The sequence below is a fragment of the Dermacentor variabilis genome, unplaced genomic scaffold, assembly GCF_050947875.1.
Source record: "Dermacentor variabilis isolate Ectoservices unplaced genomic scaffold, ASM5094787v1 scaffold_26, whole genome shotgun sequence".
Lineage (NCBI taxonomy): Eukaryota > Metazoa > Arthropoda > Arachnida > Ixodida > Ixodidae > Dermacentor > Dermacentor variabilis.
In genome coordinates this window covers 777347-794065 of record NW_027460434.1, presented here as the reverse complement: position 1 = coordinate 794065, position 16719 = coordinate 777347, and the positions used below count along the sequence as shown (strand labels likewise).

The window sequence follows — 16719 nt, the reverse complement described above, 5'->3', positions numbered from 1 at the left end:
TCTTGCACTATGCTGGAATCGGCAAAAATTATGAAATATATGTCATTTCTTGTTTCTCCATTAGGGCTTTTCCAGGTCCACTTCCCATTACTGCGCTTCCTGAAGAAAGTATTCATTATTCGGAGCCTCTTCCTTTCTGCAAATTCTACCAACATCTCTCCTCTAGTGTTCCTAGAATTGATGCAGTAGTTGCTAATTGCTTGTTCACCAGCTTGCTTTCCTCCCCCCCTTATACGCTGAAGTCGCTCATGACTACAGTATACTGAACTCACACCTTCCTCATCGCTAATTCAACACCTTAATAAAACTGTTCTATTTCTTCATCATCGTGACTGGAAGTTAGAGTGTAGGCTTTTGCTACCTTTAATCTATCTCCCATTTAGTTTCATTACAACTGCTACCCTCTCAAAAATGTCATTGGTTCATCAATGTTGCCCGCTATGCGTTTTTGAATTAGGAGTGCTACCCTGTATTCTCTCTTATTTAGAATAACTCTGTAGCAGAAGACATGGCCATTAGTCAGCACTATACATGCCTCACCAGTTCTTCTAACCTCACTAAGGCCAATATTTTCCCAGGCAATGCCTGATAATTTCTCAAAGAACCCTGCTAACCTAGCCTCACTCCAGAGAGTTTGCATGTTAAAGGGACACTAAAGGTTACCAGAAACTCAAGTTAAAGTGGTAGAGCAATGTTCAAGAACGTCTAAGGCGTCAATATAATCGCGAACAGAGCTTTAGTAACCGAGAAATTGAGGTAAATGCATGACACGATTTGAGACCCCCCAGCGACATTCCGGTACTAGCCCGATGACGAAAGGACTCCTCATAATTTGTGTTACTAATACTCAACTACTCGTATTAAAAATATCATTTCATTCGATTATAAGACGGAAAAAAATGCTACTTGTTTACGTCTATTCGATTCTAAGAAAAAATAACATTTTGACGCTACCCTTCAGTAACATGGGTGTTCGAAAGGTTTCGTTTTCGCTCGACTCTGCGCCGCGCACGCTTTGGAGTTTCAGTAGTTTCGTTATCGCGTCGTGCTGTGAGGGTTCTGCTGGCTCGCGAAACTTTCATTTGGAACAAGCAGCGAGAATGCCACGTCCATGTGATGTCGTGGGAAGCCCTCGTTGCTTTCCCGCTCCGGAGAGCCGGTGTCGAGGCCGCCGTCGTAGTACGCAACGACGCCGGCAGTGCGAGCCCTCAGCAGCAGGTCGCGCTCGTCGGTGCTCAAATCGCTGAAGTTGAGCGCACCATCGCGAGCCAATCTGTCGGTGTCAGGGTCCATTGCGACGAGCGTCGAAGTTAGCGTCATAAAATGAAGAACCAGCTTATGGGCGTCTTGCGCTGGAGTTTGAGGTATAGTAGCGGCGCCTGGTGGCGGTGCGGGAAACGACATCTGGGTCGTGCCAGCTTGGGTCGTATTGAGCCCTGGCTGTGGCGAAGCACGTTTCTAGGCCGAGTTTTGCGTCGATTCGCACATTTTTATGCCCTGTTGCGAGTGCGAAAAGGCTCGTCGCTTCTCATAGACCACGCCGACCACGCTGCGAGCTCGCCGCAGCCTATATTTTAACGAAAACGGACTCTCCGTGTGCCGTGGGACGTAATGTGGGACGTAATTCGTTTCTCCTTCCGCTAGCCACCATACTCCCGCTTTCGCTCTGCTGTCGGCTCTGTCTTGGCTCTGTTTCTGGCCGCACGTTCGCGTTTTGCGCAGAAAAGCCGTAGCGCCGTCTGCGGTCGCCGTTCTACTCACCGATGGCGCAACGTCACTATGAGACCATGATGTCAGTACTCCTCGATAGGAGGGCGGGCGATTTGAACTGCGCTAGAGGTACGCGGACGCTTCAGAACGCATTTTCTCTTAAAATAAGTCTCTCCTTGGCACGAAACAAGCGTTTCGAGGTTTCTGTGATGGTATTTCAACAGTCCACGTTGACTTAATAGTAACCTTTAGTGTCCCTTTAAATGTTGCCAGGTTCAGTTTCCAATGGTGGCCTGTCTGGATCCAAAGATTCTTAGCACCCTCTGCTGCGTCGCAGGTCTGACCGCCGTCTCAGCCAGGTGCTCCCGCAGCCGCTAGGGACTGAGAGCCATGGGTTAATTGCAAGAGTCATGAGGGAGGTAGTGGCTGAATACTGCACAAGGGAGGCCAATTCCTGTTCTCATGAGGGATTGTCTTTGTTGATGCTTAGTGGGCCTTCCTAATTTGGTTGCACCTGGACTAGTAAGAACCACCACTGGCTCTTCGCAATTTTTTTTTTTTTGCCGGTGTCACACGCCACTACGTGTGAAAATGTAGTTGACTGGACAAGGATTTGTACTTACAACCTTCAGATTAGAAGCCCGGTTTTTGCCTCTGCTCCATGCCGTCACACTCTACATAGTGCTATGAAATTTCGATTATTACAAAAATATGTCAACTTTTCTTCCCCGAGTAATGAACCTTCCCCCAAATTCTTCAAGTAGCAGGAGTCTACTTGGCAAGAACCCGACTGGCAACTGACCGACAGATAGATAAAACCAACCGACCTAGGAGACAGTAGACGAAGAAAGCTTTGCTTTAATAAATAAATGGTAAAGGCATGAGGAGAAACTGTTTCCTTCTCTCTGGCACAGGATTGTCATACAACCAAGAAATATTTGTTGGATTTGCAGGATCGTGCCGCAAAAGTATTTAAGGGCACCTTCAGTGATCAGGGAATGTGAGAGAGTTGAAATTTTCTACAATGCATTATGCATACCTGATGTTGCCTTGATGCTGCACCAGAAGTGCGAGGTTGCGCAGTGTAGTCCTGGGTCGGAGCAGGGGTGGTTCCAGGCCCTGGGATGCGCACAGATGCAACACGTTGCTGTTGAGCCGTGCCACCAGGTTGCGGAAGTCGTCTTCATTCTCGTCTCGTGCACCAAACTGGCTGCAGGGAGCAAGCCAAATGCCTTTAACTTGACCCAAATGCCTTGAACAATAAAATTAAATTCTGGGGCTTTACGTGCCAAAACGACTATTTGATTATGAGGCCTACTGTAGTGTGGGAATATTGACCCCCTGGGGAGTATTTTGGAGGAGAGTCCACTACGTGGACTCTCCTCCAAAATACTGCTGCTGCTGCTGCTGCTGCTGCTGCAGCAGTAGTGTTTTTTGCATTTTGCTGCCATCGAAAGGTGGCCGAAATCAAACCCTCAACATCGAGCTCAGTTGCACAACTTCATAGCAACTAAGCCCCCATGCTGAGTCCAATTACCTTTGTCATAAAGGTCATTGCTGCTAAGCTTAGCAGCAGATTGCTTACTAGTTGGTAGTAGGATACATCGGAGCAGTGAAAAACATGTCCAAGGAAAGGAAGCTAGCTAGAACAGAAGAGGCAGCATAACACTTCATTTGTACCAAATGTAGAGTAAATAAGCGTATATATATATATATATATATATATGTAAGAACCTACCTGCCATTCTGTGAGCTTCCAAAATTGGTAAAAAATCCCGCAGACATGACAATGGGAATCGAATGTATATTTTTTTTAAAGCTTGCCCCAGACAAATACTTTTTGTGGGATACATATGCGCTTTATTAATGGTTTACCTCTAAAAATGCAATGTAAAGCATAAACAAACTTGGCAAGCAAGAGACTGCATTTAGATCACTCACTTTCAGTAACTTTGCTGGTGCTGATTTGGCCTGTTTCAGGAAATTGTCTGAATAAACTCATTTGAAGCGAGTACCCCTCAGACACACAGTGTCTTGGCGCCCCACAAAGAGGGTGGGCGTGAGTACCACCAATATTTTTTTTTTCACAGTGAACCTTCATTAACATGAACTATTGACATCTCAAAACATTCATTTAAGTGTATTCATGCCATGGTGTCAATTCCATGTTTCTCACCCCTTATCTCTAAAGGTTTCTGTGCCAGACTAGATATTTTGAAATTATGACTGCAAAAGATCAGGGAAAGTTCACTACCCGAGGGTTTATATACTTAGTGCGCAGCTGCATTATCACCAAAAAGTGAAAACATAATTCTGCAGCCACGGCAACCTCTGATTAATGGCATCAACAAATTTTTGAATGCACCTTATCATTGCACCAGCTTGCACACTCTCCTGCAAGAGAGTCCCTAACATCACTTCACTTCTGGTGAAGTGTGCCTCCGCAATTTGCATCACGCTGACCAAAGTTAGAGAGATCAAGGTCAGAGAGAGTAACCCTTAGCAATCATTGCTATTTTCCCTATGCATGAAAATGATGCATGATTTCGACCAAACTTTGCAGTTGATCTCGGATTGTGGAGCATCTTTTATAAGAGTGGAGCCGAACCACTTGTAACAATATTGAAGTGCCCAAAAAAATGACACTGTTGTGACCGATTAATGCCATAACCAGGTTGCACAAGAATAGCCGAGGGGCAGACATTCAAACATTTTAATTAATCAGAAAGAAAGTACAGTCAAACCCACTTATAGCATTACTGGTTTTAACAATACTTAGATGTAACAATGAGCAGTTGCTACATCCCAAACTTTTCTGCATGTTCTATGGTAAAATAAACCACTTACTACGATGCTCCCATGCCTCATTATTGGCTGTGCATTCAATGACCGATTTTTCCAACACGCCCAATAATTCGGACGGCTTCGCAGTACCACTACATACCCCATAAAGTCAATGTACAAGAATGTCCGAAATTTTTGATGCAAGAACCCTTTGCCACCTGATTTTTCTGACTTTTTGCCATGACTGCAGGTCTGAAACAGCATTGATCAAAGCCACCACCGCCTTCATTTTGATTATCTTACTGCCCCCAACGAGTGTTCTCGCACGCAGATCCACTGGCAGCCGAAGCCACCACTGCGGCAATGCTAGTCCTGACTGCTTCGACGTTTGCTACTAAGCTTCTTGCTGTTCGGTGCCATGTTTTTCATTGAGAGAATTCACCGCTGCCAGCAATGGCACCGATTCCGCCTTTGTAATCCTTGCCACGGGCTTCGAAGCTTGAAGGCACAGCTCGATGCATAATACAGTTTCAGTCAGCTTCGCCTCAATATAGCAATGTTACGCGGTGAAGCGTATGCCAAGCATTGCGGTGAAACAAACCATGAGTGGGAAGGGGCCGTTGTCACGGGACGCACTATGTATTCTTTAATTATACAAGCGTACCCACCATGGTTGCTCAGTGACTATGGTGTTAGGCTGCTGAGCACGAGGTCGTGGGATCGACTCCCGGCCATGGCGGCCGAATTTTGATGGGGGCAAAATGCAAAAACACCTGTGTGCTTAGCTTTAGGTGCACGTTAAAGAACCCAAGGTGGTCAAAATTTCCGGAGCCCTCCACTACGGCGTACCTCATAATCAGAATGTGGTTTTGGCACATAAAACCTCATAATTTAATTTTTCTTTAATTATAGAAGCGTGCACTTGCTCTCCACAGTCAGATTACGAACACCAGTATGCCTAATACGTGTACTGGCAGGCCTTCAGAGCTTTTTCGGACATGCCTGTGGTAATTTCAGCCCTTTGAGGAAGTAAGAAGCGTGCATAAACTTTTTCGGACATTCTCGCAGCCCCTAGAGTGTCTGAGAAATCGGACATTGACTGTAACAATTAAATCTGGCTATTGGGTGCCTGTACCAAAAAGAAAAGGTACGTGAGAATTACGGGAAAAAAAACAACAAAACACCACAAGCCGTTTCGCCACATCTGCCTTTGTTCTGCGCACCCCACACAGCATGCCTTCGTCGCCCCTCTCCGTTCCAACCCTTTGAAATCGGAGAGAGGGCAGAAAGTAGATGGGAGAGAGGCACCCAAAGCCAGTGATGCGATGCAATGAAGGAAAGCTGTGTGGGGTGCGCGTCACAAAAATGAGCGTAGCAAAACGGCCTTGTGCCTTCTTCCTCCCACTTGTCTACCCTGTTCTTCAAAGCAATGTGGCAAAGGCGTGCCATGGCAAAGGCATGCCGTGAAGGGTGCGTAGCACGAAAGGTGATGTAGTGAAGCGGCTCGCTAATTTTTAGAGCGCAGCTCAGAAGCGTGTTTCACATGCGAGTGATTTTGGGCCATAAACACCACGGCATCCGTCACATGAGCAAGCCTCCTTTCCCAAAACCAGCTTTCTGAGTAGTGCACGCCGCTGCGATCACGACCAAGGAGGTGTAAATAAAACTTGCTGGAGCAGAGGGGGCAGGCACCCTTGAGCTGAAGCTGCGCGCCACCAAAAGCCGGTGAATACGCATTCTTGTGCCAGTTGATATCGCCGGTGCGGAGCGTGAATAGGAAAACACACCATTTGCTATTCGCTGAAATTAGATGACTCCCTATATTTCGTCATTGGTTGCTGTGTTGTCTTAATTAAAATGGTTGCTTGCTTGGTAGAGGTCAAATAGAATGCTTCGTTGCATAGAATCTCTTGGGGGAAGCCAATCTGAAAGAACATTTCCACCAATCCTTCGGCTATTGAGGTTGTGTCAATGGAAGGTAGAGGAACAGCCTCCTGGTATATTGTGGACAAATCCATCAGCATCAATATATACTTGTTTCCTTTAGATGAGAAAGGAGATAGTAAGCCAATAATGTCGACAGCTACTGGCTTGAAAGGTGTGTATATCAGTGGCATGCGTCCCAATGATGCTTGGCCCAGTCTTCCTTTAGGAATAGTCTGTTGGCAAACATCGCATGAGCGTATGTATTGGCAGACGTCTTCTTGCACTCCAGGCCAGTAAAAAGATGCAAGGACTCGGTCCATTGTCTTTTTGATGCCCTGGTGTCTGGCCATCGGGGTTTTGTGTGCGAAAAATAGCACAGGGGCTCGCAGACACTTTGGAACCACGGCTTGCTGCACTGATTTACCCAAACAAAGCTGACAACTTCTACACAAGATGCCTTTGTTGTAAAACAATGTCCAAGTTGTGTTTCTCCCCCTGACAGCGTCTTCCCAACTTTTCCTCTACACCCATGTAAAGATTTTGACACTTGTAAAGAGGAGACCTACTTTCCGGTCTCCCGTGGCAGTCTGTGCCCAGACAACAGATGAAGCCACCTAACGCGGATTCATCTCATCAACGGATGCGTTCCTGGCTTGAGATGTAGAAAAGCCTGAAGGCATCTTCCACTTGCAGTCTGGATTCGTTGGTTCACGAGATCCAGTGACATTTCCAAAGATAACATCGCGCAAAGGACTTGCCAAGCACTTAGCTACCGTGGTGCCTGAAAAATATGGCAAATGAATTTTTGCTTGAGCTTCTGGGACCTGGATACTATGGCCATCTGCCAGTAGCATTATTGCTGTTGAGCCCGTTAAAGCAGCATCGAGTATGAGAGCACGGCGCACCATCATGGCCTTGCTGCTGGTGTCCCATAGTACGGAAACTACTAGGCTGAAAAGTTCACCACTTTGCAGTGGCATGTCATAGGTTTATAGCGGCAGGTCTGTTTCATCCCTCTGTTTGTTACAATGTAGAGCATACGAGAATTCTTGTTTTCTAACTTTGTTTTCTGTGACATACAACAGGCTGCAGCAGAACTTGCCGCACTTTTTTTCCGGCAGACCTGCGAGTCATGTCCCGGCCGCTGACAATAGTCGCAGTAAGGCTTCTTCAAGTTCACCTTACAGTCAGAAGGCTTGTATCCCTTGTTATTGCAAAGGAAGTACTTGATTTGGTTTCTTTCTGCATTTGATTCGTCCTCTCTCATGTAGCGGTCTTCTGTCTTCTCCTCGAATGTGAGTAAATTGTTTTGCTGCTGTGCTTCCAAGAAAAGATCAATGGTTTCTGTGATCATCTCCATCATGATCATCAGCAGCCTGGTGATGCCCACTACAGGGAAAAGGCCTCTCCCATACTTCTCTAGCTACAGCGGTCATGTACTAATAGCCGCCATGTTTTCCCTGCAAACTTCTTAATCTCATCTGCCCACCTAACTTTCTGCCGCCCCCTGCTACGCTTCTCTTCTCTTGGAATCCAGTCTGTAACCCTTAATGACCATCGGTTATCTTTCCTCCTCATTACATGTCCTGCCCATGCCCATTTATTTTTCCCGATTTCAATTAAGATGTCATTAACTTGCATTTGTTCCCTCACCCAATCTGCTCTTTTCTTATCCCTTAACGTTACACCCCTCATTCTTTTTTGCATAGCTCGTTGCGTCATCCTCAATTTAAGTAGAACCCTTTTCGTAAGCCTCCAGGCTTCTGCCTTGTACGTGAGTACTGGTAAGACACAGCTGTTATACACTTTTCTCACGAGGGATAATGGCAACCTGCTGTTCATGATCTAAGAATGCCTGCCAAATGCACCCCAGCCAATTTTTATTCTTCTGATTATTTCACTCTCATGATCCGGATCCGCGGTCACTACATGGCCTAAGTAGATGTATTCCCTTACGACTTCCAGTGCATCGCTACCTATCGTAAACTGCTGCTCCCTTCCGAGACTGTTAAACATTACTTTAGTTTCCTGCAGAAGAATTTTTAGACCCACCCTTCCGCTTTGACTGTCCAGGTCAGTGAGCATGCGTTGCAATTGGTCCCCTGAGTTACTAAGCAAGGCAATATCATCAGAGAATCGAAAGTTACTAAGGTATTCTGCATTAACTCTTATCCCCAATTTTTCCCAATCCAGGTCTCTGAATACCTCCTGTAAGCACGCTGTGAATAACATTGGAGAGATCGCATCTCCCTGCCTGACGCCTTTCTTTATGGGGATTTTGTTGCTTTCTTTATGGAGGACTACGGTGGCTGTGCAGCCGCTATAGATATCTTTCAGTATTTTTACATACTCAAAGCAGCCAAACTGGGAAAGACGAAACTAGCGTTTTATTGGGCGAACTTGTGCCCTCAAAAACAGGCTACACTCAAAGAACGGCAACAGCGGCGAACACAGTCGGCGATGGTCAAAAATCTGATCAGCGGGTCAAGCGCGTCGGCTTTTATACATCAGTCGTCGAATGTTCCAGAGTAATTGCTGGGAGCCGCGTGCCTTGCACAAAGTTCCACATTATTTGTGTCGCACACACATGCAATCAGATTACACAAGGTTCGGTCACAGACAGCGGATGGAAGCATGGATAACATTCCAGAAACTTCCGATACATGCAGGCGCATCCTGCGCTGTGCGATAACATTTGTTAGGCAGTGAAACATGATAAAGACAAACAAGTACACGTGTGTCAAGAAGTATGCACAATGTACAGAGTGCAAGAGCAGACGAGATTGCGGCCGTCCTCAACAAGAGGAAAAGAAAGACAAGGGAGGCTCGTGCAGTGCATGAGGCTTGCGCAACCGGGATCGTTGGAACGCCGGCACGACTAGGGCCACCGGGCCTACGGAACCCACATCTACCGGTGAGGTTCACTTGACCGGGCGTCCGTCTTCGGGACAGGGAACGCTTCGGATCGTTGCACGGCACGAGACCTTGGAACGGCCTGCTGCAGCCTCGAACCCGCATCTACGCGCGAGGTTCGGGAGAGCGAGCGTTCGTCATCGAGACGAGGAGCGCATCGGGTCGTTACTTTGCACGAGGCCTCAGGTCGGCCTGCCGGCATCTTGGAAACCACTTCTACGCGCGAGGTTCGGGTGACTGGGCAACCGAGTGGCCTGTTCACGTCTACGGAGCTGTGGGCCGTCCACCTTTTCCTGCCCCATGCTGCTGCATCTGCTCTTCCACGCCGGTCATCACTCTACGAGCGAGTGTTCCACCTCAAGGACTCTACGTCTCACCCCACTCCGGACTTAACCGCAACCTCGTGAGACTACATTTTTTTCTACGAACAACCTTGTATGTGTGGGTCTAGTTTAAGATATTCTTCGTGTTGACATGCCGTCTAATATAATTCTGTGTTTGCTCATCATGCAGCGTCTCCTCCATCTTCCTCGCGTCACACGCTTTGCAATGTGACGATCCTAACCCATCACATATCTGGCGTCCGCGACAAGACCGCTCTTACGCTATCGAGAAGAGCAGCACATTGCATATGCGTGTCTGACGGGTGAGGATGGAGACAGACAAGCTTACGGCAATTGGAAAAGAACTGGGGTTGACTGGCCCGGCACTGAAACAATGGGTAGACGAAGAGCGCGCATGCGAAAGAGAAGCGCGTGAAGCATGTCTGGCTGAACGCAATGCAGCAAAAGAAGCTGATGCCGAAATGCTAGCTAGATTAAAGGCGGAAAGGGAAGTGCTCGAGCTCAAGTTAAAGTTGAGGGAGTTAGATGCGACAGCAGGTAGCACGACTACTGGGCAGCTTACAGAGAGTGTGCACGCAGGTGCTACCGAGAGCTACCAAAGTCCGCACAAACTAATCCCACCATTTAACGAAGAACGCGATGAGTTGAATGTATACATTCAACGATTTGAGCGCGTCGCAAGGAGCCAGGGCTGGCCACAAGACAAACGGGCCCTATCGCTGAGCCTCTGTTTGACAGGCATAGCTCCAAGTGTTGTCGGCACAATGGCACCGGATCATGCCATGGACTATGCGACACTAAAACAGACGCTTTTGCAACGCTTCAGGTTCACGGAGGAAGGCTACCGAAGGAAGTTTCGTTCGGCGAAACCCGATAATTCCGAAACTGGTAAACAGTTTGCTGGTCATCTATTGGGATATTTTGATCACTGGAAAGAAATGGCCAATACGGACCGGACATACGATGCTCTGCGGGACAAGATTGTCTCAGAACAGTTCCTGATGATTTGCCATGAGAAACTGGCAGTCTTTTTGAGAGAGAGGAACTGTCAGGGACTTGACAAGCTAGCGGAAGCTACTGATCCTTACCTGGAGGCGCAAGGGTTAGTCAACCTTGGCAAAGGTAAAAACGAGAGAGATCCTAGCAAGCCACCAGGTCAAGCTCGAACTCCTGAGCGACAAGAAGAGAAGGAAAGACCACGCTGCCTTCTTTGTGGTAAACGCAGTCACAGAGCTGCTGATTGCTGGACCAATACGAAGGGTCCAAATACAAATACATCTTTCTGTGGAAAGTGCCGCCGCTCTGGGCATACGACTGGTTACTGCCCCAAAAAACCCAGCAGTACCGAGAAGGCTTCGTGCTCGATGCAGCAAGTAGACGTGTCCAAGGCTGTTAATGAAGAGACGCAGACCTTGCGTCGAATTCCTAGAAGTTCAGAACATGGGAGAATGCAAACGCATAAAGGAGACAAAAAGTCTATGCCTACTGCCGAAGGTGTGCTTGAAGGACATCCCGCTACTGTCTTTCGAGATACAGGATGCGACTCTATTATTGTAAAAACGTTCCTCGTACCAGACAGTAAGCTGACAGGAAAAATTTCCTCGGTCTGTTTTCTGGACAGAAGATTGTTGAAGCTACCTGAAGCAAACGTGGAGATCGCGTCACCATTTTTCACAGGCAAGACTCGGGTTTTATGCATGGACAATCCTTTATATGATATTGTCCTGGGAAATGTGAAAGGTGTACGGAATGCCTCCAATCCTGACAATGAATGGAAAAGACATCTTTATACACCGAGTGCCGCGGATGAATCATTTAGAGCAGAAGGTGGAAACTGTTCTACCAATGAATCCATCTCTCCTGACATTTTATCATCGGCTGCTAGTGAAAAGGGACAAGTCGGAAGTGGCGGCGACAACCAGACAGCCAAGATCAAGTTCGCATTCGTTACAAGTACCAGCTATAAACCCCCTAGACATCAGCCCGATAGACTTGAGAACCAAGCAAAGGGAGGACAGCAGTCTATGTAAATGGTTTGAAGTAGTGGACCAAGAAATTAAGACGACGTTCGCCGATGTCCAGTCCTTTGTAAAGGAGGGAATTCTTTATTGAAAATACACACTGCGGTCAAAGAAACAAATGGAATAGCTTGTCGTGCCCAGAAGCCTTCGTCATTTTGTGATGAAAATGGCTCATGAAGGGATCCTTGCAGGACATCAAGGAATAAAGCAAAACACAGACTGTGTGAGCGAACAGTTCTACTGGCCCGGATTCCAATCAGACATCACCCGATTTGTTAAATCGTGCGATACGTGCCAGAGGACTTTTCCCAAACATTTAATAGGCCGAGTACTATGGGGAAACACTCCCGTCATTGATACCCCGTTTAAAAGAGAGTTGCCATTGACATTGTGGGACCATTGTCTCCCATGTCAGAGAAAGGGAATAAGTACATTCTCACAATGGTCGATATGGCAACGCGGTATCCTGATGCTGTAGCACTGCCTAGCATTGAAACAGAAAAAATAGCTGAGGCACTTCTAGAGATGTTCTCTCGTGTGGGAGTCCCACAGGAGATAATCAGCGACAGAGGCACATCATTCTCGTCACGCCTGATGAAGGAGCTAAGCCGGCTTCTCTCTTTTACGCAGTTGCCAACAACTCCATATCATCCGATGGCAAATGGCCTTGTGCAGAGGTTCAACGGCACCCTTAAACAAATCATAAGACGAATGTGTCAAGAGAGCCCGAAAAAATGGGACCAGTACTTGGCACCATTGCTTTTTGCTTATCGCGAAGTCCCTCAGTCAAGCCTGGGTTTTTCACCCTTCGACTTGTTGTATGGCCATTATGTCAGAGGACCCACGGCGATATTGAAAGAATTATGGACAGGTGATCATATTGATGATGATGCAAAAACCTCATACGGATATGTAGTTGAGCTACGGAAGCGTCTTGAAGACACTTGTCGTTTGGCCAAGAAGGAGCTTCAAAAAGCAAAACTTTTACAGAAGAAACACTACGACCGGAAGGCCAGACCATGTCATTTAGCTGTTGGAGACAAGGTTTTGCTACTGCTACCTTCGGACAACAACAAATTGATTCTTACGTGAAAAGGGCCATTTACTGTACTTGAGAGGAGAAATGACGTCGATTACGTTATTGACCTCGGGACAAGGACGACACTGTTCCACATAAATCTACTGAAAAAGTATGGGGAACGACCCCCTATATCACCGCCATTAACGAAAGCGTCAGCTGCTTGTCACAACGATGACACCAAAAATGATCATGCGTACCGTTTGAAGGAAAAGAATCGGCAGCCGATGGGAATCTATTGGCATCGCTCTCTCATGGGGTTTTAAACATGGTGTTTCAAAAGCATGAACTTCAAACTGCTGTAACTTTAAGGTCGAGCAACATTTGCTGGCATGTTAGTTTTGTGCATTTTTTTTCCCCTCTATCGTGGTGTTGTGACTTCTTAATGTTGTCATCATGCCGAGTGTGCGGTGCTCGGAACTGTGGTGCAGTGGTAATACTCTTGTGGTGCACGTGTGCTACGGTGGACCAGCAGATATCGAGTACCCTCAAGTTCTTTGAACGAAAGAACTTTCTTAAGTAGGGGGTGATTGTGAAGAAGTACGCACAATGTACCGAGCGCAAGAGCAGACGACATTGCGGCCGTCCTCAACAAGAGGAAAAGAAAGACAAGGGAGGCTCGTGCAGTGCATGAGGCTTGCGCAACCGGGATCATTGTAACGCCGGCACGACTAGGGCCACCGGGCCTACGGAACCCACATCTACTGGTGAGGTTCCCTTGACCGGGCGTCCGTCTTCGGGACAGGGAACGCTTCGGATCGTTGCACGGCACGAGACCTTGGAACGGCCTGCTGCAGCCTCGAACCTGCATCTACGCGCGAGGTTCGGGAGAGCGAGCGTCCGTCATCGAGACAAGGAGCGCCTCGGGTCGTTGCTTTGCACGAGGCCTCAGGTCAGCCTGCTGGCTTTTTGGAAACCGCTTCTACGCGCGAGGTTCGGGTGACCGGGCGACCGAGTGGCCTGTTCACGTCTACGGAGCTGTGGGCTGTCCACCTTTTCCTGCCCCGTGCTGTTGCGTCTGCTCTTCCACGCCGGTCATCACTCGACGAGCGAGTGTTCCACCTCAAGGACTCTACGTCTCACCCCACTCCGGACTTAACTGCAACCTCGTGAGACTACACTTTTTTCTACGAACAACCTTGCATGTGTGGGTCTAGTTTAAGATATTCTTCGTGTTGACGTGCCGTCTAATATAATTCTGTGTTTGCTCATCATGCACCGTCTCCTCCATCTTCCTCGCGTCACATGCTTTGCAACGTGACGATCCTAACCCATCGCAACGTGTCAATACACCCTGATTTCGTAATGCCTCCATGACTGCTGAGGTTTCGACTGAATCAAATGCATTCTCGTAATCAATGAAAGCTATATACAAGGGTTGGTTATATTCCATACATTTCTCTATCACCTGATTCATAGTGTGAATATAGTCTATTGTTGAGTAGCCTTTACGGAATCCTGCCTGGTCCTTTGATTGACAGAAGTCTAAGGTGTTCCTGATTCTATTTGCGATTACCTTAGCAAATACTTTGTAGGCAACGGACAGTAAGCTGATCGGTCTATAATTTTTCGAGTCTTTGGCATCCCCTTTCTCATGAATTAGGATTATGTTTGATTGTTGTATTCATATAGGAGGTTGTGTCCAAGTGCTGCCCCAGGATGGACAATCCTGCTGTGGTGAGGGAGTGCGTTACCGGTTCTGCTCACCGGGATCAGGATGCATTCCAGGCCGGTTTACGCAATTTTATCAACAAGCAGATTTTTTTTTTTAATCCGGTGGAAAATTGCGCAGCACCGGGATACAAACCAGGTCTTCTTGCACACGAGGCAGATACTCTACCTCTATGCCACTGCTCAGTCTCAACTGTTCTGCAATTTCTTTCATGCAAGAACAGCGTTAACTGGCTATGGCAATTAGTCATGAACCGCTTTGCAAGAACTAAGTCACAAACCACATCAAAAGTCTTTCTTCATTGGAGAGTTCGACCCATAGGTCAAATAAGCTAAACAGTTTGGCAGCGTACTGCTTACCAATCTCTCCATCTTGGGGCTTGTTGTGACGAAATTTTTCGTGGTAGCCATCTGCCGTAAACCTGAAACAGTGTAGCAATGCTAGTTTGGTCTTGTCATAGTCGAGAGAATCCTCCAGAGACAAGTGACCAAACACTCGCAACGCTTCACCGTTGAGACATAGGCCGAGAGCTGTAGCCCACTTCTCTTTTGGCCAACCCTGTCTGGTGGCTACTCATTCAAGCCGCTTCAGATATGCATCCAAGTCATCGCAGGTTTCATTGAACAGAGGGATTGTGTTGTGCGGATTTACAGAAACCGAGGTTGCTGGTTGCTTGCATGCGACTGAGAAATACTCGTGTGACTGTCTGCTCCACCCATCTCTGCTAGCATTATGCGCAACTGCAAAATCTTTTTCTTGTGCTCTAGACAATCCTTGGCCACCTCACATTTCACTACACATTCCTCACGTGCCCTTCTCTGTTCATCAATCCACTCTTTCAGTTCTGGAACAACAAGACCCATGCGTTCAGCTAACGCGCTAAGCTTGTGGGTACTCATTTTATATCTACTTGAAGCACACTGTGTCGCAACTGGCTTTGTCCTATCACCGCAGACACCACTTTGTAATTTCAGCTTCTTGGGAAAATATCATGCACACAAGGGTAACCTTGGTACGAATAATAGACAAAGCCATTTGTACACAAAATACAATCTTTTCACACTACTCTCATGAGATCGAATAGGCTATACAGTGAAACCTCGCTAAACCGTAGTTGGCCGGAGCTTGGAAAAAGTATGTACTAAACGGTAGTACTGCTTAACCGATATAGCACGAGATCGCCCACTTACCTGTCAAAAACGGAAGAGAGAGTGTGATGAAAGGAGAAAAACATGCAGTATTTATTTACTTCGCGTGACAAAAGTGTTATTTTCGTTTGATGCCACCGCAGCCTAGCAGCGACGGCAGTGGCCTCAAACTGAAGCTGCGAGCCAGCTTTTCAAACAGATTCTCGGCAAACACTCGCACTGCAGATTCCTCGTTACTGTTGCATATTCTCCTTGCGTGGGCACGGTAGCATTGCAGACGTCGCGGGGCACCTTTTCATTGCGGGGTGCTGTTCTCGTCGAGACGATTGCATTCATGAGGCTGACATAATGCGCAGCTTCTGCCACTGTCGGGCCTGAATCAACCATGCTGTCACTTTCCGTGGCATCCTTATCACTTCGCTAGGCAACACTTCGGCAAAACAGAAGCAACGACGGCGAAAAGTCGAACCTCAGAGCCGACATCAGTTCGCGGTCGCAGCAGCGCTGCCGAGCAACTTCGCATTCCAAATGCCACACACCGTAGTCAACAGCAGATCCCTGTTGCATGCCAGCGCCGACTTCTTCGTGTCACATTCGATAGCACAAACGATGTCTAATTTTTCTTCTATGCTGAGTACCCAGCGTCTTTTTTATCCGAGCTTACACGCGAGTCCTCGCTTACGCGACGCCACAACGCTCTCTGGGACGGCGCCGAAATGATGTTGATGTGGCTTCACGCGCAAATGCACAGAGCACTTGAAGGCCATTGTTCAGATCTCTGAGGCGTGTTGTTCTGCCGGGGCACCCGATAGAGAGGAAGTACCGCCATGTTTTCATGGCGAAAAGTGGAAACACTACGTGTTAACCGATACGTACGCAATAAGCTGGTAAGATTTATGCGGATACAAAACACAGTATGTTCAATGGCCGCTGAGTCGGGGATTTGACTTTACTACCTTTAAAATGAAACTACTGTTTATGCGGATATGGTTTAATGAGGGTTTACTGTATTTACAACACACAAGCATTCAGCAGCAGCGGCACCGCAGGAGCTGCTATCCGGACCCTAAAAACTTCGCCCTAAATTGCAGGAGCCGATTCCGTACGCCTAGCCTGGATGAGC

General features: G+C 47.4%; 1 protein-coding gene across 4 annotated transcripts in view; it reads right to left on the bottom strand.

Annotated features, from left to right (window-relative positions):
* Positions 1-16719, bottom strand: part of Atg14 (autophagy related protein 14) — a 250050-nt gene that overhangs the window by 78943 nt on the left and 154388 nt on the right. For all 4 annotated transcript variants that reach the window (XM_075678510.1, XM_075678509.1, XM_075678511.1 and 1 more), the window contains one exon: positions 2750-2920. In XM_075678510.1, the coding sequence (XP_075534625.1) occupies positions 2750-2920 (171 nt within the window). The remainder of the gene's footprint in view (positions 1-2749; positions 2921-16719) is intronic.